Source organism: Salvelinus alpinus, chromosome 4 (assembly GCF_045679555.1).
Source record: "Salvelinus alpinus chromosome 4, SLU_Salpinus.1, whole genome shotgun sequence".
Taxonomy (NCBI): domain Eukaryota; kingdom Metazoa; phylum Chordata; class Actinopteri; order Salmoniformes; family Salmonidae; genus Salvelinus; species Salvelinus alpinus.
Window position 1 is genome coordinate 85,195,908 of NC_092089.1, and position 27,671 is coordinate 85,223,578.

Sequence of the window (27,671 nt, forward strand, 5' to 3'; positions counted from 1 at the left end):
TATGCCTTTTCAATGTTTCACTATAGTCAGTGTGATTAGCAAACTTGTGTTTTATGCGTGTGAGATGTGTGTTTTGGTAGTGTGACGTAGATACAGAGCGTGCACTCTGCTTAATCTGGTGAGATTTGACCTTTGACCTGAATACTTACAAAAAGAGAGAGAAGGAAAGCGGGAGAGGCCATTGGGACACTGTCCTGTAGGAGGACAAACAGTTAGTGAGAAAAGAAACACACAAACACACAGTGACATTTACGCCTTGTACACACACGCATCCAGAGGAAACAACACAAACAAGTACAGTCAGACAAACAAGACAACACATTCAGACAGTCAAGTGAGAACACAGGAGCCAGTCGAAAATGGAGAGAGGAGACAGTAGACAGACGGTAGTAACGGAGAGAGGAGACAGTAGACAGACGGTAGTAACGTAGAGGAGAGAGACAGTAGACAGACGGTAGTAACGGAGAGGAGAGAGACAGTAGACAGACGGTAGTAACGGAGGAGAGACACAGTAGACAGACGGTAGTAACGGAGAGGAAAGACACAGTAGACAGACGGTAGGAGAGGAGAGACAGTAGACAGACGGTAGTAACGGAGAGGAGAGACACAGTAGACAGACGGTAGTAACGGAGAGGAGAGACAGTACAGACAGACGGTAGTAACGGAGAGGAGAGACACAGTAGACAGACGGTAGTAACGGAGAGGAGAGACACAGTAGACAGACGGTAGTAACGGAGAGGAGAGACACAGTAGACAGACGGTAGTAACGGAGAGGAGAGACACAGTAGACAGACGGTAGTAACGGAGAGGAGAGACACAGTAGACAGACGGTAGTAACGGAGAGGAGAGACACAGTAGACAGACGGTAGTAACGGAGAGGAGAGACACAGTAGACAGACGGTAGTAACGGAGAGGAGAGACACAGTAGACAGACGGTAGTAACGGAGAGGAGAGACACAGTAGACAGACGGTAGTAACGGAGAGGAGAGACACAGTAGACAGACGGTAGTAACGGAGAGGAGAGACACAGTAGACAGACGGTAGTAACGGAGAGGAGAGACACAGTAGACAGACGGTAGTAACGGAGAGGAGAGACACAGTAGACAGACGGTAGTAACGGAGAGGAGAGACACAGTAGACAGACGGTAGTAACGGAGAGGAGAGACACTGTAGACAGACGGTAGTAACGGAGAGGAGAGACAGTAGACAGACGGTAGTAACGTAGAGGAGAGAGACAGTAGACAGACGGTAGTAACGGAGAGGAGAGAGACAGTAGACAGACGGTAGTAACGGAGAGGAGAGACACAGTAGACAGACGGTAGTAACGGAGAGGAGAGACACAGTAGACAGACGGTAGTAACGGAGAGGAAAGACACAGTAGACAGACGGTAGGAGAGGAGAGACAGTAGACAGACGTTAGTAACGGAGAGGAAAGACACAGTAGACAGACGGTAGTAACGGAGAGGAAAGACACAGTAGACAGACGGTAGGAGAGGAGACAGTAGACAGACGGTAGTAACGGAGAGGAGAGACACAGTAGACAGACGGTAGTAACGGAGAGGAGAGAGACAGTAGAAACGGAGAGGAGACACAGTAGACAGACGGTAGTAACGGAGAGGAGAGACACAGTAGACAGACGGTAGTAACGGAGAGGAGAGACACAGTAGACAGACGGTAGTAACGGAGAGGAGAGACACAGTAGACAGACGGTAGTAACGGAGAGGAGAGACACAGTAGACAGACGGTAGTATCGGAAAGGAGACAGTAGACAGACGGTAGTAACGGAGAGGAGAGACAGTAGACAGACGGTAGTATCGGAGAGGAGAGACACAGTAGACAGACGGTAGTAACGGAGAGGAGAGACACAGTAGACAGACGGTAGTAACGGAGAGGAGAGACAGTAGACAGACGGTAGTAACGGAGAGGAGAGACAGTAGACAGACGGTAGTAACAGAGAGGAGAGACAGTAGACAGACGGTAGTAACGGAGAGGAGAGACAGTAGACAGACGGTAGTAACGGAGAGGAGAGACAGTAGACAGACGGTAGTAACGGAGAGGAGAGACAGTAGACAGACGGTAGTAACGGAGAGGAGAGACAGTAGACAGACGGTAGTATCGGAAAGGAGACAGTAGACAGACGGTAGTATCGGAAAGGAGACAGTAGACAGACGGTAGTATTGGAAAGGAGACAGTAGACAGACGGTAGTAACGGAGAGGAGAGACAGTAGACAGACGGTAGTAACGGAGAAGGGAGACACAGTAGACAGACGGTAGTAACGGAGAGGAGAGACAGTAGACAGACGGTAGTAACAGAGAGGAGAGACAGTAGACAGACGGTAGTATCGGAAAGGAGACAGTAGACAGACGGTAGTAACGGAGAGGAGAGACAGTAGACAGACGGTAGTAACGGAGAAGGGAGACACAGTAGACAGACGGTAGTAACGGAGAGGAGAGAGACAGTAGACAGACGGTAGTATCGGAAAGGAGACAGTAGACAGACGGTAGTAGCGGAGAGGAGAGACAGTAGACAGACAGTAGTAACAGAGAGGAGAGACAGTAGACAGACAGTAAGTAGACAGACAGTAGTAACGGAGAGACAGTAGACAGACAGTAGTAACAGAGAGGAGAGAAAGTAGACAGACAGTAGTAATGGAGATGGGAGACAGTAGACAGACAGTAGTAATGGAGAGGAGAGACAGTAGACAGACAGTAGTAACAGAGAGGAGAGACAGTAGACAGACAGTAGTAACAGAGAGGAGAGACAGTAGACAGACGGTAGTAACAGAGAGGAGAGACAGTAGACAGACGGTAGTAACAGAGAGGAGAGACAGTAGACAGACGGTAGTATCGGAAAGGAGACAGTAGACAGACGGTAGTAACGGAGAGGAGAGACAGTAGACAGACGGTAGTAACGGAGAGGAGAGACAGTAGACAGACGGTAGTAACGGAGAGGGGAGACACAGTAGACAGACGGTAGTAACGGAGAGGAGAGACAGTAGACAGACGGTAGTAACGGAGAGGAGAGACACAGTAGACAGACGGTAGTAACGGAGAGGAGAGAGACAGTAGACAGACGGTAGTAACGGAGAGGAGACAGTAGACAGACGGTAGTAACAGAGAGGAGAGACAGTAGACAGACGGTAGTATCGGAAAGGAGACAGTAGACAGACGGTAGTAACGGAGAGGAAAGACACAGTAGACAGACGGTAGGAGAGGAGAGACAGTAGACAGACGGTAGTAACGGAGAGGAGAGACACAGTAGACAGACGGTAGTAACGGAGAGGAGAGACAGTACAGACAGACGGTAGTAACGGAGAGGAGAGACACAGTAGACAGACGGTAGTAACGGAGAGGAGAGACACAGTAGACAGACGGTAGTAACGGAGAGGAGAGACACAGTAGACAGACGGTAGTAACGGAGAGGAGAGACACAGTAGACAGACGGTAGTAACGGAGAGGAGAGACACAGTAGACAGACGGTAGTAACGGAGAGGAGAGACACAGTAGACAGACGGTAGTAACGGAGAGGAGAGACACAGTAGACAGACGGTAGTAACGGAGAGGAGAGACACAGTAGACAGACGGTAGTAACGGAGAGGAGAGACACAGTAGACAGACGGTAGTAACGGAGAGGAGAGACACAGTAGACAGACGGTAGTAACGGAGAGGAGAGACACAGTAGACAGACGGTAGTAACGGAGAGGAGAGACACAGTAGACAGACGGTAGTAACGGAGAGGAGAGACACAGTAGACAGACGGTAGTAACGGAGAGGAAAGACACAGTAGACAGACGGTAGGAGAGGAGAGACAGTAGACAGACGGTAGTAACGGAGAGGAGAGACACAGTAGACAGACGGTAGTAACGGAGAGGAGAGACACAGTAGACAGACGGTAGTAACGGAGAGGAGAGACACAGTAGACAGACGGTAGTATCGGAAAGGAGACAGTAGACAGACGGTAGTAACGGAGAGGAGAGACAGTAGACAGACGGTAGTAACGGAGAGGAGAGACAGTAGACAGACGGTAGTAACGGAGAGGAGAGACACAGTAGACAGACGGTAGTATCGGAAAGGAGACAGTAGACAGACGGTAGTAACGGAGAGGAGAGACAGTAGACAGACGGTAGTAACGGAGAGGAGACACAGTAGACAGACGGTAGTATCGGAAAGGAGACAGTAGACAGACGGTAGTAACGGAGAGGAGAGACAGTAGACAGACGGTAGTAACGGAGAAGGGAGACACAGTAGACAGACGGTAGTAACGGAGAGGAGAGACAGTAGACAGACGGTAGTAACGGAGAAGGGAGACACAGTAGACAGACGGTAGTAACGGAGAGGAGAGAGACAGTAGACAGACGGTAGTAACGGAGAGGAGAGACAGTAGACAGACGGTAGTAACAGAGAGGAGAGACAGTAGACAGACGGTAGTATCGGAAAGGAGACAGTAGACAGACGGTAGTAACGGAGAGGAGAGACAGTAGACAGACGGTAGTAACGGAGAAGGGAGACACAGTAGACAGACGGTAGTAACGGAGAGGAGAGAGACAGTAGACAGACGGTAGTATCGGAAAGGAGACAGTAGACAGACGGTAGTAGCGGAGAGGAGAGACAGTAGACAGACAGTAGTAACAGAGAGGAGAGACAGTAGACAGACAGTAAGTAGACAGACAGTAGTAACGGAGAGACAGTAGACAGACAGTAGTAACAGAGAGGAGAGAAAGTAGACAGACAGTAGTAATGGAGATGGGAGACAGTAGACAGACAGTAGTAATGGAGAGGAGAGACAGTAGACAGACAGTAGTAACAGAGAGGAGAGACAGTAGACAGACAGTAGTAACAGAGAGGAGAGACAGTAGACAGACGGTAGTAACAGAGAGGAGAGACAGTAGACAGACGGTAGTAACAGAGAGGAGAGACAGTAGACAGACGGTAGTAACAGAGAGGAGAGACAGTAGACAGACGGTAGTATCGGAAAGGAGACAGTAGACAGACGGTAGTAACGGAGAGGAGAGACAGTAGACAGACGGTAGTAACGGAGAGGAGAGACAGTAGACAGACGGTAGTAACGGAGAGGGGAGACACAGTAGACAGACGGTAGTAACGGAGAGGAGATACAGTAGACAGACGGTAGTAACGGAGAGGAGAGACACAGTAGACAGACGGTAGTAACGGAGAGGAGAGACACAGTAGACAGACGGTAGTAACGGAGAGGAGAGAGACAGTAGACAGACGGTAGTAACGGAGAGGAGAGAGACAGTAGACAGACGGTAGTAACGGAGAGGAGACAGTAGACAGACGGTAGTAACAGAGAGGAGAGACAGTAGACAGACGGTAGTATCGGAAAGGAGACAGTAGACAGACGGTAGTAACGGAGAGGAAAGACACAGTAGACAGACGGTAGGAGAGGAGAGACAGTAGACAGACGGTAGTAACGGAGAGGAGAGACACAGTAGACAGACGGTAGTAACGGAGAGGAGAGACAGTACAGACAGACGGTAGTAACGGAGAGGAGAGACACAGTAGACAGACGGTAGTAACGGAGAGGAGAGACACAGTAGACAGACGGTAGTAACGGAGAGGAGAGACACAGTAGACAGACGGTAGTAACGGAGAGGAGAGACACAGTAGACAGACGGTAGTAACGGAGAGGAGAGACACAGTAGACAGACGGTAGTAACGGAGAGGAGAGACACAGTAGACAGACGGTAGTAACGGAGAGGAGAGACACAGTAGACAGACGGTAGTAACGGAGAGGAGAGACACAGTAGACAGACGGTAGTAACGGAGAGGAGAGACACAGTAGACAGACGGTAGTAACGGAGAGGAGACAGTAGACAGACGGTAGTAACGGAGAGGAGAGACAGTAGACAGACGGTAGTAACGGAGAGGAGAGACACAGTAGACAGACGGTAGTAACGGAGAGGAGAGACACAGTAGACAGACGGTAGGAGAGGAGAGACAGTAGACAGACGGTAGTAACGGAGAGGAGAGACACAGTAGACAGACGGTAGTAACGGAGAGGAGAGACACAGTAGACAGACGGTAGTAACGGAGAGGAGAGACACAGTAGACAGACGGTAGTATCGGAAAGGAGACAGTAGACAGACGGTAGTAACGGAGAGGAGAGACAGTAGACAGACGGTAGTAACGGAGAGGAGAGACAGTAGACAGACGGTAGTAACGGAGAGGAGAGACACAGTAGACAGACGGTAGTATCGGAAAGGAGACAGTAGACAGACGGTAGTAACAGAGAGGAGAGACAGTAGACAGACAGTAGTAACAGAGAGGAGAGACAGTAGACAGACGGTAGTAACAGAGAGGAGAGACAGTAGACAGACGGTAGTAACAGAGAGGAGAGACAGTAGACAGACGGTAGTATCGGAAAGGAGACAGTAGACAGACGGTAGTAACGGAGAGGAGAGACAGTAGACAGACGGTAGTAACGGAGAGGAGAGACAGTAGACAGACGGTAGTAACGGAGAGGGGAGACACAGTAGACAGACGGTAGTAACGGAGAGGAGAGACAGTAGACAGACGGTAGTAACGGAGAGGAGAGACACAGTAGACAGACGGTAGTAACGGAGAGGAGAGAGACAGTAGACAGACGGTAGTAACGGAGAGGAGACAGTAGACAGACGGTAGTAACAGAGAGGAGAGACAGTAGACAGACGGTAGTATCGGAAAGGAGACAGTAGACAGACGGTAGTAACGGAGAGGAAAGACACAGTAGACAGACGGTAGGAGAGGAGAGACAGTAGACAGACGGTAGTAACGGAGAGGAGAGACACAGTAGACAGACGGTAGTAACGGAGAGGAGAGACAGTACAGACAGACGGTAGTAACGGAGAGGAGAGACACAGTAGACAGACGGTAGTAACGGAGAGGAGAGACACAGTAGACAGACGGTAGTAACGGAGAGGAGAGACACAGTAGACAGACGGTAGTAACGGAGAGGAGAGACACAGTAGACAGACGGTAGTAACGGAGAGGAGAGACACAGTAGACAGACGGTAGTAACGGAGAGGAGAGACACAGTAGACAGACGGTAGTAACGGAGAGGAGAGACACAGTAGACAGACGGTAGTAACGGAGAGGAGAGACACAGTAGACAGACGGTAGTAACGGAGAGGAGAGACACAGTAGACAGACGGTAGTAACGGAGAGGAGAGACACAGTAGACAGACGGTAGTAACGGAGAGGAGAGACACAGTAGACAGACGGTAGTAACGGAGAGGAGAGACACAGTAGACAGACGGTAGTAACGGAGAGGAAAGACACAGTAGACAGACGGTAGGAGAGGAGAGACAGTAGACAGACGGTAGTAACGGAGAGGAGAGACACAGTAGACAGACGGTAGTAACGGAGAGGAGAGACACAGTAGACAGACGGTAGTAACGGAGAGGAGAGACACAGTAGACAGACGGTAGTATCGGAAAGGAGACAGTAGACAGACGGTAGTAACGGAGAGGAGAGACAGTAGACAGACGGTAGTAACGGAGAGGAGAGACAGTAGACAGACGGTAGTAACGGAGAGGAGAGACACAGTAGACAGACGGTAGTATCGGAAAGGAGACAGTAGACAGACGGTAGTAACGGAGAGGAGAGACAGTAGACAGACGGTAGTAACGGAGAGGAGACACAGTAGACAGACGGTAGTATCGGAAAGGAGACAGTAGACAGACGGTAGTAACGGAGAGGAGAGACAGTAGACAGACGGTAGTAACGGAGAAGGGAGACACAGTAGACAGACGGTAGTAACGGAGAGGAGAGACAGTAGACAGACGGTAGTAACGGAGAAGGGAGACACAGTAGACAGACGGTAGTAACGGAGAGGAGAGAGACAGTAGACAGACGGTAGTAACGGAGAGGAGAGACAGTAGACAGACGGTAGTAACAGAGAGGAGAGACAGTAGACAGACGGTAGTATCGGAAAGGAGACAGTAGACAGACGGTAGTAACGGAGAGGAGAGACAGTAGACAGACGGTAGTAACGGAGAAGGGAGACACAGTAGACAGACGGTAGTAACGGAGAGGAGAGAGACAGTAGACAGACGGTAGTATCGGAAAGGAGACAGTAGACAGACGGTAGTAGCGGAGAGGAGAGACAGTAGACAGACAGTAGTAACAGAGAGGAGAGACAGTAGACAGACAGTAGTAACAGAGAGGAGAGACAGTAGACAGACAGTAGTAACAGAGAGGAGAGACAGTAGACAGACGGTAGTAACAGAGAGGAGAGACAGTAGACAGACGGTAGTAACAGAGAGGAGAGACAGTAGACAGACGGTAGTAACAGAGAGGAGAGACAGTAGACAGACGGTAGTATCGGAAAGGAGACAGTAGACAGACGGTAGTAACGGAGAGGAGAGACAGTAGACAGACGGTAGTAACGGAGAGGAGAGACAGTAGACAGACGGTAGTAACGGAGAGGGGAGACACAGTAGACAGACGGTAGTAACGGAGAGGAGATACAGTAGACAGACGGTAGTAACGGAGAGGAGAGACACAGTAGACAGACGGTAGTAACGGAGAGGAGAGACACAGTAGACAGACGGTAGTAACGGAGAGGAGAGAGACAGTAGACAGACGGTAGTAACGGAGGAGAGAGACAGTAGACAGACGGTAGTAACGGAGAGGAGACAGTAGACAGACGGTAGTAACAGAGAGGAGAGACAGTAGACAGACGGTAGTATCGGAAAGGAGACAGTAGACAGACGGTAGTAACGGAGAGGAAAGACACAGTAGACAGACGGTAGGAGAGGAGAGACAGTAGACAGACGGTAGTAACGGAGAGGAGAGACACAGTAGACAGACGGTAGTAACGGAGAGGAGAGACAGTACAGACAGACGGTAGTAACGGAGAGGAGAGACACAGTAGACAGACGGTAGTAACGGAGAGGAGAGACACAGTAGACAGACGGTAGTAACGGAGAGGAGAGACACAGTAGACAGACGGTAGTAACGGAGAGGAGAGACACAGTAGACAGACGGTAGTAACGGAGAGGAGAGACACAGTAGACAGACGGTAGTAACGGAGAGGAGAGACACAGTAGACAGACGGTAGTAACGGAGAGGAGAGACACAGTAGACAGACGGTAGTAACGGAGAGGAGAGACACAGTAGACAGACGGTAGTAACGGAGAGGAGAGACACAGTAGACAGACGGTAGTAACGGAGAGGAGACAGTAGACAGACGGTAGTAACGGAGAGGAGAGACACAGTAGACAGACGGTAGTAACGGAGAGGAGAGACACAGTAGACAGACGGTAGTAACGGAGAGGAGAGACACAGTAGACAGACGGTAGGAGAGGAGAGACAGTAGACAGACGGTAGTAACGGAGAGGAGAGACACAGTAGACAGACGGTAGTAACGGAGAGGAGAGACACAGTAGACAGACGGTAGTAACGGAGAGGAGAGACACAGTAGACAGACGGTAGTATCGGAAAGGAGACAGTAGACAGACGGTAGTAACGGAGAGGAGAGACAGTAGACAGACGGTAGTAACGGAGAGGAGAGACAGTAGACAGACGGTAGTAACGGAGAGGAGAGACACAGTAGACAGACGGTAGTATCGGAAAGGAGACAGTAGACAGACGGTAGTAACGGAGAGGAGAGACAGTAGACAGACGGTAGTAACGGAGAAGGGAGACACAGTAGACAGACGGTAGTAACGGAGAGGAGAGACAGTACACAGACGGTAGTAACGGAGAGGAGAGACAGTAGACAGACGGTAGTAACGGAGAAGGGAGACACAGTAGACAGACGGTAGTAACGGAGGAGAGACAGTAGACAGACGGTAGTAACGGAGAAGGGAGACACAGTAGACAGACGGTAGTAACGGAGAGGAGAGACAGTAGACAGACGGTAGTAACGGAGAAGGGAGACACAGTAGACAGACGGTAGTAACGGAGAGGAGAGAGACAGTAGACAGACGGTAGTAACGGAGAGGAGAGACAGTAGACAGACGGTAGTAACGGAGAAGGGAGACACAGTAGACAGACGGTAGTAACGGAGAGGAGAGACAGTAGACAGACGGTAGTAACGGAGAAGGGAGACACAGTAGACAGACGGTAGTAACGGAGAGGAGAGAGACAGTAGACAGACGGTAGTAACGGAGAGGAGAGAGACAGTAGACAGACGGTAGTAACGGAGAGGAGAGCACAGTAGACAGACGGTAGTAACGGAGAGGAGAGACACAGTAGACAGACGGTAGTAACGGAGAGGAGAGAGACAGTAGACAGACGGTAGTAACGGAGAGGAGACAGTAGACAGACGGTAGTAACAGAGAGGAGAGACAGTAGACAGACGGTAGTATCGGAAAGGAGACAGTAGACAGACGGTAGTAACGGAGAGGAAAGACACAGTAGACAGACGGTAGGAGAGGAGAGACAGTAGACAGACGGTAGTAACGGAGAGGAGAGACACAGTAGACAGACGGTAGTAACGGAGAGGAGAGACAGTACAGACAGACGGTAGTAACGGAGAGGAGAGACACAGTAGACAGACGGTAGTAACGGAGAGGAGAGACACAGTAGACAGACGGTAGTAACGGAGAGGAGAGACACAGTAGACAGACGGTAGTAACGGAGAGGAGAGACACAGTAGACAGACGGTAGTAACGGAGAGGAGAGACACAGTAGACAGACGGTAGTAACGGAGAGGAGAGACACAGTAGACAGACGGTAGTAACGGAGAGGAGAGACACAGTAGACAGACGGTAGTAACGGAGAGGAGAGACACAGTAGACAGACGGTAGTAACGGAGAGGAGAGACACAGTAGACAGACGGTAGTAACGGAGAGGAGAGACACAGTAGACAGACGGTAGTAACGGAGAGGAGAGACACAGTAGACAGACGGTAGTAACGGAGAGGAGAGACACAGTAGACAGACGGTAGTAACGGAGAGGAAAGACACAGTAGACAGACGGTAGGAGAGGAGAGACAGTAGACAGACGGTAGTAACGGAGAGGAAAGACACAGTAGACAGACGGTAGTAACGGAGAGGAGAGACACAGTAGACAGACGGTAGTAACGGAGAGGAGAGAGACAGTAGACAGACGGTAGTAACGGAGAGGAGAGACACAGTAGACAGACGGTAGTAACGGAGAGGAGAGACACAGTAGACAGACGGTAGTATCGGAAAGGAGACAGTAGACAGACGGTAGTAACGGAGAGGAGAGACAGTAGACAGACGGTAGTAACGGAGAGGAAAGACACAGTAGACAGACGGTAGGAGAGGAGAGACAGTAGACAGACGGTAGTAACGGAGAGGAGAGACACAGTAGACAGACGGTAGTAACGGAGAGGAGAGACACAGTAGACAGACGGTAGTAACGGAGAGGAGAGACACAGTAGACAGACGGTAGTATCGGAAAGGAGACAGTAGACAGACGGTAGTAACGGAGAGGAGAGACAGTAGACAGACGGTAGTAACGGAGAGGAGAGACAGTAGACAGACGGTAGTAACGGAGAAGGGAGACACAGTAGACAGACGGTAGTAACGGAGAGGAGAGACAGTAGACAGACGGTAGTAACGGAGAAGGGAGACACAGTAGACAGACGGTAGTAACGGAGAGGAGAGAGACAGTAGACAGACGGTAGTAACGGAGAGGAGAGACAGTAGACAGACGGTAGTAACAGAGAGGAGAGACAGTAGACAGACGGTAGTATCGGAAAGGAGACAGTAGACAGACGGTAGTAACGGAGAGGAGAGACAGTAGACAGACGGTAGTAACGGAGAAGGGAGACACAGTAGACAGACGGTAGTAACGGAGAGGAGAGAGACAGTAGACAGACGGTAGTATCGGAAAGGAGACAGTAGACAGACGGTAGTAGCGGAGAGGAGAGACAGTAGACAGACAGTAGTAACAGAGAGGAGAGACAGTAGACAGACAGTAAGTAGACAGACAGTAGTAACGGAGAGACAGTAGACAGACAGTAGTAACAGAGAGGAGAGAAAGTAGACAGACAGTAGTAATGGAGATGGGAGACAGTAGACAGACAGTAGTAATGGAGAGGAGAGACAGTAGACAGACAGTAGTAACAGAGAGGAGAGACAGTAGACAGACAGTAGTAACAGAGAGGAGAGACAGTAGACAGACGGTAGTAACAGAGAGGAGAGACAGTAGACAGACGGTAGTAACAGAGAGGAGAGACAGTAGACAGACGGTAGTAACAGAGAGGAGAGACAGTAGACAGACGGTAGTATCGGAAAGGAGACAGTAGACAGACGGTAGTAACGGAGAGGAGAGACAGTAGACAGACGGTAGTAACGGAGAGGAGAGACAGTAGACAGACGGTAGTAACGGAGAGGGGAGACACAGTAGACAGACGGTAGTAACGGAGAGGAGATACAGTAGACAGACGGTAGTAACGGAGAGGAGAGACACAGTAGACAGACGGTAGTAACGGAGAGGAGAGACACAGTAGACAGACGGTAGTAACGGAGAGGAGAGAGACAGTAGACAGACGGTAGTAACGGAGAGGAGAGAGACAGTAGACAGACGGTAGTAACGGAGAGGAGACAGTAGACAGACGGTAGTAACAGAGAGGAGAGACAGTAGACAGACGGTAGTATCGGAAAGGAGACAGTAGACAGACGGTAGTAACGGAGAGGAAAGACACAGTAGACAGACGGTAGGAGAGGAGAGACAGTAGACAGACGGTAGTAACGGAGAGGAGAGACACAGTAGACAGACGGTAGTAACGGAGAGGAGAGACAGTACAGACAGACGGTAGTAACGGAGAGGAGAGACACAGTAGACAGACGGTAGTAACGGAGAGGAGAGACACAGTAGACAGACGGTAGTAACGGAGAGGAGAGACACAGTAGACAGACGGTAGTAACGGAGAGGAGAGACACAGTAGACAGACGGTAGTAACGGAGAGGAGAGACACAGTAGACAGACGGTAGTAACGGAGAGGAGAGACACAGTAGACAGACGGTAGTAACGGAGAGGAGAGACACAGTAGACAGACGGTAGTAACGGAGAGGAGAGACACAGTAGACAGACGGTAGTAACGGAGAGGAGAGACACAGTAGACAGACGGTAGTAACGGAGAGGAGACAGTAGACAGACGGTAGTAACGGAGAGGAGAGACAGTAGACAGACGGTAGTAACGGAGAGGAGAGACACAGTAGACAGACGGTAGTAACGGAGAGGAGAGACACAGTAGACAGACGGTAGGAGAGGAGAGACAGTAGACAGACGGTAGTAACGGAGAGGAGAGACACAGTAGACAGACGGTAGTAACGGAGAGGAGAGACACAGTAGACAGACGGTAGTAACGGAGAGGAGAGACACAGTAGACAGACGGTAGTATCGGAAAGGAGACAGTAGACAGACGGTAGTAACGGAGAGGAGAGACAGTAGACAGACGGTAGTAACGGAGAGGAGAGACAGTAGACAGACGGTAGTAACGGAGAGGAGAGACACAGTAGACAGACGGTAGAATCGGAAAGGAGACAGTAGACAGACGGTAGTAACGGAGAGGAGAGACAGTAGACAGACGGTAGTAACGGAGAAGGGAGACACAGTAGACAGACGGTAGTAACGGAGAGGAGAGACAGTAGACAGACGGTAGTAACGGAGAGGAGAGACAGTAGACAGACGGTAGTAACGGAGAAGGGAGACACAGTAGACAGACGGTAGTAACGGAGGAGAGACAGTAGACAGACGGTAGTAACGGAGAAGGGAGACACAGTAGACAGACGGTAGTAACGGAGAGGAGAGACAGTAGACAGACGGTAGTAACGGAGAAGGGAGACACAGTAGACAGACGGTAGTAACGGAGAGGAGAGAGACAGTAGACAGACGGTAGTAACGGAGAGGAGAGACAGTAGACAGACGGTAGTAACGGAGAAGGGAGACACAGTAGACAGACGGTAGTAACGGAGAGGAGAGACAGTAGACAGACGGTAGTAACGGAGAAGGGAGACACAGTAGACAGACGGTAGTAACGGAGAGGAGAGAGACAGTAGACAGACGGTAGTAACGGAGAGGAGAGACAGTAGACAGACGGTAGTAACGGAGAGGAGAGACAGTAGACAGACGGTAGTATCGGAAAGGAGACAGTAGACAGACGGTAGTAACGGAGAGGAGAGACAGTAGACAGACGGTAGTAACGGAGAAGGGAGACACAGTAGACAGACGGTAGTAACGGAGAGGAGAGAGACAGTAGACAGACGGTAGTATCGGAAAGGAGACAGTAGACAGACGGTAGTAGCGGAGAGGAGAGACAGTAGACAGACAGTAGTAACAGAGAGGAGAGACAGTAGACAGACAGTAAGTAGACAGACAGTAGTAACGGAGAGACAGTAGACAGACAGTAGTAACAGAGAGGAGAGAAAGTAGACAGACAGTAGTAATGGAGATGGGAGACAGTAGACAGACAGTAGTAACAGAGAGGAGAGACAGTAGACAGACAGTAGTAACAGAGAGGAGAGACAGTAGACAGACAGTAGTAACAGAGAGGAGAGACAGTAGACAGACAGTAGTAACAGAGAGGAGAGACAGTAGACAGACGGTAGTAACAGAGAGGAGAGACAGTAGACAGACGGTAGTATCGGAAAGGAGACAGTAGACAGACGGTAGTAACGGAGAGGAGAGACAGTAGACAGACGGTAGTAACGGAGAGGAGAGACAGTAGACAGACGGTAGTAACGGAGAGGGGAGACACAGTAGACAGACGGTAGTAACGGAGAGGAGAGACAGTAGACAGACGGTAGTAACGGAGAGGAGAGACAGTAGACAGACGGTAGTAACGGAGAGGAGAGACACAGTAGACAGACGGTAGTAACGGAGAGGAGAGAGACAGTAGACAGACGGTAGTAACGGAGAGGAGAGACACAGTAGACAGACGGTAGTAACGGAGAGGAGACAGTAGACAGACGGTAGTAACAGAGAGGAGAGACAGTAGACAGACGGTAGTATCGGAAAGGAGACAGTAGACAGACGGTAGTAACGGAGAGGAAAGACACAGTAGACAGACGGTAGGAGAGGAGAGACAGTAGACAGACGGTAGTAACGGAGAGGAGAGACACAGTAGACAGACGGTAGTAACGGAGAGGAGAGACAGTACAGACAGACGGTAGTAACGGAGAGGAGAGACACAGTAGACAGACGGTAGTAACGGAGAGGAGAGACACAGTAGACAGACGGTAGTAACGGAGAGGAGAGACACAGTAGACAGACGGTAGTAACGGAGAGGAGAGACACAGTAGACAGACGGTAGTAACGGAGAGGAGAGACACAGTAGACAGACGGTAGTAACGGAGAGGAGAGACACAGTAGACAGACGGTAGTAACGGAGAGGAGAGACACAGTAGACAGACGGTAGTAACGGAGAGGAAAGACACAGTAGACAGACGGTAGGAGAGGAGAGACAGTAGACAGACGGTAGTAACGGAGAGGAAAGACACAGTAGACAGACGGTAGGAGAGGAGAGACAGTAGACAGACGGTAGTAACGGAGAGGAGAGACACAGTAGACAGACGGTAGTAACGGAGAGGAGAGACACAGTAGACAGACGGTAGTAACGGAGAGGAGAGACACAGTAGACAGACGGTAGTAACGGAGAGGAGAGACACAGTAGACAGACGGTAGTAACGGAGAGGAGAGACACAGTAGACAGACGGTAGTAACGGAGAGGAGAGACACAGTAGACAGACGGTAGTAACGGAGAGGAGAGACACAGTAGACAGACGGTAGTAACGGAGAGGAAAGACACAGTAGACAGACGGTAGGAGAGGAGAGACAGTAGACAGACGGTAGTAACGGAGAGGAAAGACACAGTAGACAGACGGTAGTAACGGAGAGGAGAGACACAGTAGACAGACGGTAGTAACGGAGAGGAGAGAGACAGTAGACAGACGGTAGTAACGGAGAGGAGAGACACAGTAGACAGACGGTAGTAACGGAGAGGAGAGACACAGTAGACAGACGGTAGGAGAGGAGAGACAGTAGACAGACGGTAGTAACGGAGAGGAGAGACACAGTAGACAGACGGTAGTAACGGAGAGGAGAGACAGTACAGACAGACGGTAGTAACGGAGAGGAGAGACACAGTAGACAGACGGTAGTAACGGAGAGGAGAGACACAGTAGACAGACGGTAGTAACGGAGAGGAGAGACACAGTAGACAGACGGTAGTAACGGAGAGGAGAGACACAGTAGACAGACGGTAGTAACGGAGAGGAGAGACACAGTAGACAGACGGTAGTAACGGAGAGGAGAGACACAGTAGACAGACGGTAGTAACGGAGAGGAGAGACACAGTAGACAGACGGTAGTAACGGAGAGGAGAGACACAGTAGACAGACGGTAGTAACGGAGAGGAGAGACACAGTAGACAGACGGTAGTAACGGAGAGGAGACAGTAGACAGACGGTAGTAACGGAGAGGAGAGACAGTAGACAGACGGTAGTAACGGAGAGGAGAGACACAGTAGACAGACGGTAGTAACGGAGAGGAGAGACACAGTAGACAGACGGTAGGAGAGGAGAGACAGTAGACAGACGGTAGTAACGGAGAGGAGAGACACAGTAGACAGACGGTAGTAACGGAGAGGAGAGACACAGTAGACAGACGGTAGTAACGGAGAGGAGAGACACAGTAGACAGACGGTAGTATCGGAAAGGAGACAGTAGACAGACGGTAGTAACGGAGAGGAGAGACAGTAGACAGACGGTAGTAACGGAGAGGAGAGACAGTAGACAGACGGTAGTAACGGAGAGGAGAGACACAGTAGACAGACGGTAGAATCGGAAAGGAGACAGTAGACAGACGGTAGTAACGGAGAGGAGAGACAGTAGACAGACGGTAGTAACGGAGAAGGGAGACACAGTAGACAGACGGTAGTAACGGAGAGGAGAGACAGTAGACAGACGGTAGTAACGGAGAGGAGAGACAGTAGACAGACGGTAGTAACGGAGAAGGGAGACACAGTAGACAGACGGTAGTAACGGAGGAGAGACAGTAGACAGACGGTAGTAACGGAGAAGGGAGACACAGTAGACAGACGGTAGTAACGGAGAGGAGAGACAGTAGACAGACGGTAGTAACGGAGAAGGGAGACACAGTAGACAGACGGTAGTAACGGAGAGGAGAGAGACAGTAGACAGACGGTAGTAACGGAGAGGAGAGACAGTAGACAGACGGTAGTAACGGAGAAGGGAGACACAGTAGACAGACGGTAGTAACGGAGAGGAGAGACAGTAGACAGACGGTAGTAACGGAGAAGGGAGACACAGTAGACAGACGGTAGTAACGGAGAGGAGAGAGACAGTAGACAGACGGTAGTAACGGAGAGGAGAGACAGTAGACAGACGGTAGTAACGGAGAGGAGAGACAGTAGACAGACGGTAGTATCGGAAAGGAGACAGTAGACAGACGGTAGTAACGGAGAGGAGAGACAGTAGACAGACGGTAGTAACGGAGAAGGGAGACACAGTAGACAGACGGTAGTAACGGAGAGGAGAGAGACAGTAGACAGACGGTAGTATCGGAAAGGAGACAGTAGACAGACGGTAGTAGCGGAGAGGAGAGACAGTAGACAGACAGTAGTAACAGAGAGGAGAGACAGTAGACAGACAGTAAGTAGACAGACAGTAGTAACGGAGAGACAGTAGACAGACAGTAGTAACAGAGAGGAGAGAAAGTAGACAGACAGTAGTAATGGAGATGGGAGACAGTAGACAGACAGTAGTAACAGAGAGGAGAGACAGTAGACAGACAGTAGTAACAGAGAGGAGAGACAGTAGACAGACAGTAGTAACAGAGAGGAGAGACAGTAGACAGACAGTAGTAACAGAGAGGAGAGACAGTAGACAGACGGTAGTAACAGAGAGGAGAGACAGTAGACAGACGGTAGTATCGGAAAGGAGACAGTAGACAGACGGTAGTAACGGAGAGGAGAGACAGTAGACAGACGGTAGTAACGGAGAGGAGAGACAGTAGACAGACGGTAGTAACGGAGAGGGGAGACACAGTAGACAGACGGTAGTAACGGAGAGGAGAGACAGTAGACAGACGGTAGTAACGGAGAGGAGAGACACAGTAGACAGACGGTAGTAACGGAGAGGAGAGACACAGTAGACAGACGGTAGTAACGGAGAGGAGAGAGACAGTAGACAGACGGTAGTAACGGAGAGGAGAGAGACAGTAGACAGACGGTAGTAACGGAGAGGAGACAGTAGACAGACGGTAGTAACAGAGAGGAGAGACAGTAGACAGACGGTAGTATCGGAAAGGAGACAGTAGACAGACGGTAGTAACGGAGAGGAAAGACACAGTAGACAGACGGTAGGAGAGGAGAGACAGTAGACAGACGGTAGTAACGGAGAGGAGAGACACAGTAGACAGACGGTAGTAACGGAGAGGAGAGACAGTACAGACAGACGGTAGTAACGGAGAGGAGAGACACAGTAGACAGACGGTAGTAACGGAGAGGAGAGACACAGTAGACAGACGGTAGTAACGGAGAGGAGAGACACAGTAGACAGACGGTAGTAACGGAGAGGAGAGACACAGTAGACAGACGGTAGTAACGGAGAGGAGAGACACAGTAGACAGACGGTAGTAACGGAGAGGAGAGACACAGTAGACAGACGGTAGTAACGGAGAGGAGAGACACAGTAGACAGACGGTAGTAACGGAGAGGAAAGACACAGTAGACAGACGGTAGGAGAGGAGAGACAGTAGACAGACGGTAGTAACGGAGAGGAAAGACACAGTAGACAGACGGTAGGAGAGGAGAGACAGTAGACAGACGGTAGTAACGGAGAGGAGAGACACAGTAGACAGACGGTAGTAACGGAGAGGAGAGACACAGTAGACAGACGGTAGTAACGGAGAGGAGAGACACAGTAGACAGACGGTAGTAACGGAGAGGAGAGACACAGTAGACAGACGGTAGTAACGGAGAGGAGAGACACAGTAGACAGACGGTAGTAACGGAGAGGAGAGACACAGTAGACAGACGGTAGTAACGGAGAGGAGAGACACAGTAGACAGACGGTAGTAACGGAGAGGAAAGACACAGTAGACAGACGGTAGGAGAGGAGAGACAGTAGACAGACGGTAGTAACGGAGAGGAAAGACACAGTAGACAGACGGTAGTAACGGAGAGGAGAGACACAGTAGACAGACGGTAGTAACGGAGAGGAGAGAGACAGTAGACAGACGGTAGTAACGGAGAGGAGAGACACAGTAGACAGACGGTAGTAACGGAGAGGAGAGACACAGTAGACAGACGGTAGTATCGGAAAGGAGACAGTAGACAGACGGTAGTAACGGAGAGGAGAGACAGTAGACAGACGGTAGTAACGGAGAGGAAAGACACAGTAGACAGACGGTAGGAGAGGAGAGACAGTAGACAGACGGTAGTAACGGAGAGGAGAGACACAGTAGACAGACGGTAGTAACGGAGAGGAGAGACACAGTAGACAGACGGTAGTAACGGAGAGGAGAGACACAGTAGACAGACGGTAGTATCGGAAAGGAGACAGTAGACAGACGGTAGTAACGGAGAGGAGAGACAGTAGACAGACGGTAGTAACGGAGAGGAGAGACAGTAGACAGACGGTAGTAACGGAGAGGAGAGACACAGTAGACAGACGGTAGTATCGGAAAGGAGACAGTAGACAGACGGTAGTAACGGAGAGGAGAGACAGTAGACAGACGGTAGTAACGGAGAGGAGACACAGTAGACAGACGGTAGTATCGGAAAGGAGACAGTAGACAGACAGTAGTAACGGAGAGGAGAGACAGTAGACAGACGGTAGTAACGGAGAAGGGAGACACAGTAGACAGACGGTAGTAACGGAGAGGAGAGACAGTAGACAGACGGTAGTAACGGAGAAGGGAGACACAGTAGACAGACGGTAGTAACGGAGAGGAGAGAGACAGTAGACAGACGGTAGTAACGGAGAGGAGAGACAGTAGACAGACGGTAGTAACAGAGAGGAGAGACAGTAGACAGACGGTAGTATCGGAAAGGAGACAGTAGACAGACGGTAGTAACGGAGAGGAGAGACAGTAGACAGACGGTAGTAACGGAGAAGGGAGACACAGTAGACAGACGGTAGTAACGGAGAGGAGAAAGACAGTAGACAGACGGTAGTATCGGAAAGGAGACAGTAGACAGACGGTAGTAGCGGAGAGGAGAGACAGTAGACAGACAGTAGTAACAGAGAGGAGAGACAGTAGACAGACAGTAAGTAGACAGACAGTAGTAACGGAGAGACAGTAGACAGACAGTAGTAACAGAGAGGAGAGAAAGTAGACAGACAGTAGTAATGGAGATGGGAGACAGTAGACAGACAGTAGTAATGGAGAGGAGAGACAGTAGACAGACAGTAGTAACAGAGAGGAGAGACAGTAGACAGACAGTAGTAACAGAGAGGAGAGACAGTAGACAGACAGTAAGTAGACAGACAGTAGTAACGGAGAGACAGTAGACAGACAGTATTAACAGAGAGGAGAGAAAGTAGACAGACAGTAGTAATGGAGATGGGAGACAGTAGACAGACAGTAGTAATGGAGAGGAGAGACAGTAGACAGACAGTAGTAATGGAGAGGGGAGACAGAGGCTCCATGCTCCTACAGAGGAAGTGTAATGGCAGGGAGGTTAGGAGAGAGGCAAGATAAGATTATTGGGGTATGAGATGGGTACAGAGTCTGTCCTATGTCTTGGCTCGTTGGTGTCGATGCTGGACTTGGAGGTGTGTGTCTAGTCTAGTTTTACCTTCTCCACTGGCTCCCCTGGCTTGCGGCCCCCCTCGCGGCCTCTGAGGCTCTTGGTGGAGATAGAGGACTCTGAGGTCTGCATGATGAGCTGAGTGGCCAGAAACTGCTGCACGTGTTCTAGAACGTCCCTCTGCATCTCCAGGGCCATGTGGAACACATCGTGGTCAGAGCTGTTGTACATCACCGCGTTCTGGAACATCAGCATGATGTCACGCTGGAACTCTGCTGTGGTACGGATCTGACCCGCCTCGATACTCTTCTTGATGGCCGACAGATCCATGGGTCTGTGTGTGGATGTGTTAGGGAGGAGTGTGTGTTTAAGAGGGGAAGGTTAGTATGTACATTGTTCATAAAGATTTTATTTTCATATGTACATAACATATAATAGCAAACAAACAGTTTGCTCTTATAGCACTCTCACCTGTGTACAATGCTGTGGTAACCAGGGGCGATGTCATCAGACACAGACTGGAGGAACACACTGGCGTACCTGTCACAGATAACAACAGATCAGGCAAACCCTACAGTGCCTTAGACATATTGGCTGTTATTGGGCAACATGGTCTAAGAGCTGACCTGTGATTGGCTGCTGCTCTCCACACCAGCATGATGGCTTTCTTCCAGATCTTCTGAGCCTGAACGGCCTCCTGATCCTCCCCACATATCGAGCTGAGAGAGATCGACAGACAGGAGGGTAGGTGAGTGGTAGAGAGAGATCGACAGACAGGAGGGTAGGTGAGTGGTAGAGAGAGATCGACAGACAGGAGGGTAGGTGAGTGGTAGAGAGAGATCGACAGACAGGAGGGTAGGTGAGTGGTAGAGAGAGATCGACAGACAGGAGGGTAGGTGAGTGGTAGAGAGAGATCGACAGACAGGAGGGTAGGTGAGTGGTAGAGAGAGAGAGACAGACAGGAGGGAGGGTGAGTGGTAGAGAGAGAGAGACAGACAGGAGGGTGGGTGAGTGGTAGAGAGAGAGACAGACAGGAGGGTAGGTGAGCGGTAGAGAGAGAGAGACAGACAGGAGGGTAGGTGAGTGGTAGAGAGAGAGAGACAGACAGGAGGGTAGGTGAGTGGTAGAGAGAGAGACAGACAGGAGGGTAGGTGAGTGGTAGAGAGAGAGACAGACAGGAGGGTAGGTGAGTGGTAGAGAGAGAGAGACAGACAGGAGGGTAGGTGAGTGGTAGAGAGAGACAGACAGACAGACAGGAGGGTAGGTGAGTGGTAGAGAGAGAGAGACAGACAGGAGGGTAGGTGAGTGGTAGAGAGAGAGAGACAGACAGGAGGGTAGGTGAGTGGTAGAGAGAGAGAGACAGACAGGAGGGTAGGTGAGTGGTAGAGAGAGAGAGACAGACAGGAGGGTAGGTGAGTGGTAGAGAGAGATCGACAGACAGGAAGGTAGGTGAGTGGTAGAGAGAGATCGACAGACAGGAGGGTAGGTGAGTGGTAGAGAGAGATCGACAGACAGGAGGGTAGGTGAGTGGTAGAGAGAGACAGACAGACAGGAGGGTAGGTGAGTGGTAGAGAGAGACAGACAGGAGGGTAGGTGAGTGGTAGAGAGAGACAGACAGGAGGGTAGGTGAGTGGTAGAGAGAGATCGACAGACAGGAGGGTAGGTGAGTGGTAGAGAGAGATCGACAGACAGGAGGGTAGGTGAGTGGTAGAGAGAGAGAGACAGACAGGAGGGTAGGTGAGTGGTAGAGAGAGAGAGACAGACAGGAGGGTAGGTGAGTGGTAGAGAGACAGACAGGAGGGTAGGTGAGTGGTAGAGAGAGAGACAGACAGGAGGGTAGGTGAGTGGTAGAGAGAGAGACAGACAGGAGGGTAGGTGAGTGGTAGAGAGAGAGACAGACAGGAGGGTAGGTGAGTGGTAGAGGGAGAGAGACAGACAGGAGGGTAGGTGAGTGGTAGAGGGAGAGAGACAGGATTGTGATGATAGTGCACAAAAGCCCACAAGACAGCTTACTACAGAGAAACCATCCCTCATCTTGGGCATTGGTCAAAAAGCATTCTTAAGGGTCGAGTTGACTTGCTTTATTCAGGCTTGTGATGGCATGTTCAGATTAAGAGTTGCCATGGATACAAGGACCAGGGTTGGAAACTTACAACTGAGAAGAGGCGGGGCTGCTGGCTAGCGAATCAGCTGTGGTGTAGCGTTGGGAAGAGGGGCCATAGCCATCCTCGCTCTCACTGGCTGCCGGTTCTACTTCTGATAGGTAGGGCCCCTCCCCCTCTCCACACTCCTCTTTTATCTCCACCTCTTCATCAGGATCCCCGTCGCTCCCTCCATCCTCATCCTTCAATTCCTACATAAAGATACACAAGGAGAGATGATAATTCAACTGCACCTGGTAAAGGTGTGTGTGTGAGTGAGTGTTACTGAAAAGAGAACAATTACTTTGGACTCTTTCCCTGATCCAGAGCTGTCTTCTGAGTCTAGGCAGGGTGTGTTTGGTTCTGGCTGGGTCCACTCCTCATTCTCAGTCTTCACAGCTGTGCTCAGGCTTCCTTCCACCGTGAGAACTCCCTCCTCTGTGACCTCACTTCCTGCCAGGCCGGCGGCGGCGGCAACAGAAGGAGCAACGTCTGTCCCCACTGTTTCTAATCCCTCCCTGGCTTCCCCCCTTCCACTCTCTGTCTCTGGCTCCAGGACCCCAGGGGTAGCTCCCGCCCCACCCTGAAGTCCCTGTGTGGGGTCAAACTGAACCGTGGGCCCAGGCTCTGAGGACTTCAAGTCATGGGCCTCCCAGGGGCCTGAGAGGGAGTGGCCGGCAGAAACAGCCTCCTCACAGAGAGAGAGAGCAGCCTCCACTGCTGCAGCATCTAGAGCCTCCACAGAGTCATCCACCTGAGAAATACAGACACACAGAGAGAAAGAGACACACATACAGAGAGAGGACTGTGATGAGTGCGCACAAACAAGACCGCTTACTACAGAGATATCTAGGTCAAAAGCTGCACCCCCCCACACAATTTACCTTCTCCTCTATGATGGCAATGATGTCTCCGACTGTCTCCAGGTCCAGCTCATCCCCCATGTAGGAAACAGCTACCAGGTCCTCCTCCACTAGCCCTGCCTCCTTCACTAGCTCCACCTCCTCACCCAGCTCTGCCTTCACCACCGCCTCTCCGACTGAACAGACAGACAGAGAGAGACAGAGAGACAGAGAGAGAGAGAGAGAGAGAGAGAGAGAGAGAGAGAGAGACATGTGTCACCACAAATAGTACACCGGTCTCACTGGGAGTAGAAATCAGATGCATGTTCCTCTTTACATACAGTGGCAAGAAAAGTATGTGAACCCTTTGGAATTACCTGGATTTCTGCATAAATTAGTCAGAAAATTGGATCTGATCTTCATCTTAGTCACAACAATAGACAAACACAGTCTGCTTATTAAACTAATAACACACTAATTATTGCATTTTTCTTGTCCATATTGAATACATAATTTAAACATTCACAGTGTAGGTTGGGGAAAAGTATGTGAAAACTAATTGGAGTCAGGAGTCAGCTAACCTGGAGTCCAATCAATGAGACGAGATTGGAGATGTTGGTTAGAGCTGCCTTGCCCTAAAAGAAACTCACAAAATTGGAGTTTGCTATTCACAAGAAGCATTGCCTGATGTGAACCATGCCTCGAACAAAAGAGATCTCAGGAGACCTATGATTAAAAATGGTTGACTTGCATAAAGCTGGAAAGGGTTACAAAAGTATCTCTAAAAGCCTTGATGTTCATCAGTCCACAGTTTTACAAATAGTCTATAAATTTATCAATTCAGCACTGTTGCTAATCTCCCTAGGAGTGGCCGTCCTGCAAAGATGACTGCAAGAGCACAGTGCAGAATGCTCAATGAGGTTAAGAAGAATCCTTAAGTATCAGCTAGACTTACAGAAATCTCTGGAACATGCTAACATCTCTGTTAATGAGTCTACAATACGTAAAACACTAAACAAGAATGGTGTTCATGGGAGGACACCACGGAAGAAGCCACTTCTGTACAAAAAAAACACTGCTGCACGTCTGCAGTTCGCAAAAGAGTACCTGGATGTTCCACAGCGCCACTGGCAAAATATTCTGTGGACAGAGGAAACTACAGTTGAGTTGTTTGGAAGGAACACACAACATTATGTGTGGAGAAAAAAAGGACCAGCACACCAACATCAAAACCTCATCCCAACTGTAAAGTATGGTGGAGGGAGCATCATGGTTTGGGGCTGCTTTGCTGCCTCAAGGCCTGGACAGCTTGCTATCATCGACAGAAAAATCAATTCCCAATACATTTTTCAGGAGAAGGCTATCTGTCCGCCAACAGAAGTTGGGTGATGCAACAGGACAACGACCCAAAACACAAGTAAATCAACAAAAGAATGGCTTCAACAGAAGAAAATACACCTTCTGGAGTGGCCCAGTTAGAGTCCTGACCTCAATCCGATTTAAAATGCTGTGGCATGACCTCCAGAGCAGTTCACACCAGACATCGTAAGAATATTGCTGAACTGAAACAGTTTTGTAAAGATGAATGGTCCAAAATTCCTCCTGACCGTTGTGCAGGTCTGCTCTGCAACTACAGAAAATATCTGGTTGAGTTTATTGCTGCCAAAGGAGGGTCAACCAGTTATTAAATCCAAGGGTTCACATACTTTTCCCACCCTGCACTGTGTGAATGTTTACACAGTGTGTTCAATAAAGACATTAAAACATATAATTGCTTGTGTGTTATTAGTTTAAGCAGACTGTGTTTGTCTATTGTTGTGACTTAGATGTAGATCAGATCACATTTTATGACCAATGTATGCAGAAATCCAGGTAGTGCCAAAGGGTTCAACATACTTTTTCTTGCCACTGTAGATATTCCTTCCATTTCTAGAGCGAGAGAGACAGCTGGGTTTAGAGAGAAACACTGACAGACAGTGTGGGAGAGAGAGAGAAACACTGACAGACAGTGTGTGAGAGAGAGAGAGAAACACTGACAGACAGTGTGGGAGAGAGAGAGAGAGAAACACTGACAGACAGTGTGGGAGAGAGAGAGAGAGAAACACTGACAGACAGTGTGGGAGAGAGAGAGAGAGAGAAACACTGACAGGCAGTGTGGGAGAGAGAGAGAGAGAAACACTGACAGACAGTGTGGGAGAGAGCGAGAGAGAAACACTGACAGACAGTGTGGGAGAGAGCGAGAGAGAAACACTGACAGACAGTGTGGGAGAGAGCGAGAGAGAAACACTGACAGAGTGTGGGAGAGAGCGAGAGAGAAACACTGACAGACAGTGTGGGAGAGAGCGAGAGAGAAACACTGACAGACAGTGTGGGAGAGAGCGAGAGAGAAACACTGACAGACAGTGTGGGGAGAGAGAGAGAGAGAGAGAGAGAGAGAGAGAGAGAGAGAGAGAAACACTGACATGCAGTGTGGGAGAGAGAGAGAGAGAAACACTGACAGACAGTGTGGGAGAGAGAGAGAAACACTGACAGACAGTGTGGGAGAGAGAGAGAGAGAAACACTGACAGACAGTGTGGGAGAGAGAGAGAGAGAAACACTGACAGACAGTGTGGGAGAGAGAGAGAGAGAAACACTGACAGACAGTGTGGGAGAGAGAGAGAGAGAAACACTGACAGACAGTTTGGGAGAGAGAGAGAAACACTGACAGACAGTTTGGGAGAGAGAGAGAAACACTGACAGACAGTGTGGGAGAGAGAGAGAAACACTGACACATGTTTCCCATGCCAATAAAGCCCCTTGAATTGAGAGAGAAACACTGACAGACAGTGTGGGAGAGAGAGAGAGAGAGAGAAACACTGACAGACAGTGTGGGAGAGAGAGAGAAAGAAACACTGACAGACAGTTTGGGAGAGAGAGAGAAAGAAACACTGACAGACAGTGTGGGAGAGAGAGAGAAACACTGACAGACAGTGTGGGAGAGAGAGAGAAACACTGACAGACAGTGTGGGAGAGAGGGGAGGAGAAACAGATGAGAGACAGTTTTAAACTGTGTTGGGTGGGGCAGTGGGGGGTAATGTTTCCTGTTGGACACAACAAAGTACATCTAATAAAAGGACACAGTCACACACTTTGCTTCTAAAAAACATTTAAAGCACAGAAGCACACACCAGCACATATAGCACTCAACTAAAATACACATCAACCCAAACACATAACAGCCAGCCCGCTAGCGTGGCGTGTTATATCACGGTTGCCGTAGTTACCTGAGCTGGCGACCTCAAAGCCTGCTGGGATAGCAAGGGTTGTAGTGGGAACTCCTCCATTAGCCAGTTCTGCAGCAGCAACATCCCCCTCCACCACCTGACCCAGAGAGATTACATCAACACCACACAATATCCCTGATTCAACTGTTTTTACTGAGCGGCTTGGTACAGATGTAGGATCTTCATTTGACCTATATGGTCACAGCAATAGAATTCTGTAGCAACAGGTATTGAATGTTTAGTCCATAACATTGCGTGATCTGTGGTTAGCCTATTAGCTGGCCAAAAGTAGGCTACATGAAAAGTGCAATACTGTTAAAGGGGAAATTCGCAGTTGAAACAATAACAAAGTTTGTTTCGGTAAAAAGCTGGCGGATGGGGCTGGAGAAATGTAACCACTCTAAAATGCATAGACAGAGCTATGGATGCAAGGATTGACCATCCATTACGTCAAAAATCATAGTTTTAACCATGGTTTGAGACTATACAGTGTTTGTTTACATTTGCTTTATTTACAAATATTGGCGTAAAACAAGGTTATATTTGTGGTTCTGGTGGGGTATGACAGTTGAACTAAGCTCATGAGGCATTTAGAAGTTATATTCTTCAAGAATCAATGGGTACATATCATTCATTTATAAGTCAAAAAATTTATGTAGCAACTGCTGATTGCCGCTTTAATATAACCATGTGTTAGTGTGGGTTTTCAGTGAATTTATGTAAATCACA

General features: G+C 49.7%; 1 protein-coding gene across 7 annotated transcripts in view; it reads right to left on the reverse strand.

The window, feature by feature from the left end:
* LOC139574637 (bromodomain-containing protein 8-like) overlaps positions 1 to 27,671 on the reverse strand; it is a 38,885-nt gene that overhangs the window by 890 nt on the left and 10,324 nt on the right. For 4 of the 7 annotated variants that reach the window (XM_071399387.1, XM_071399388.1, XM_071399391.1 and 1 more), the window contains exons 10-18: positions 26,943 to 27,039; positions 25,575 to 25,607; positions 23,721 to 23,875; positions 23,141 to 23,590; positions 22,849 to 23,048; positions 21,322 to 21,414; positions 21,167 to 21,235; positions 20,744 to 21,029; positions 150 to 194 (exon numbers count right to left, since the gene is read on the reverse strand). In XM_071399387.1, coding sequence (XP_071255488.1) covers positions 150 to 194; positions 20,744 to 21,029; positions 21,167 to 21,235; positions 21,322 to 21,414; positions 22,849 to 23,048; positions 23,141 to 23,590; positions 23,721 to 23,875; positions 25,575 to 25,607; positions 26,943 to 27,039 — 1,428 coding nt within the window. The remainder of the gene's footprint in view (positions 1 to 149; positions 195 to 20,743; positions 21,030 to 21,166; positions 21,236 to 21,321; positions 21,415 to 22,848; positions 23,049 to 23,140; positions 23,591 to 23,720; positions 23,876 to 25,574; positions 25,608 to 26,942; positions 27,040 to 27,671) is intronic. The other 3 variants (XM_071399392.1, XM_071399393.1, XM_071399394.1) reach the window with 3 other exon arrangements.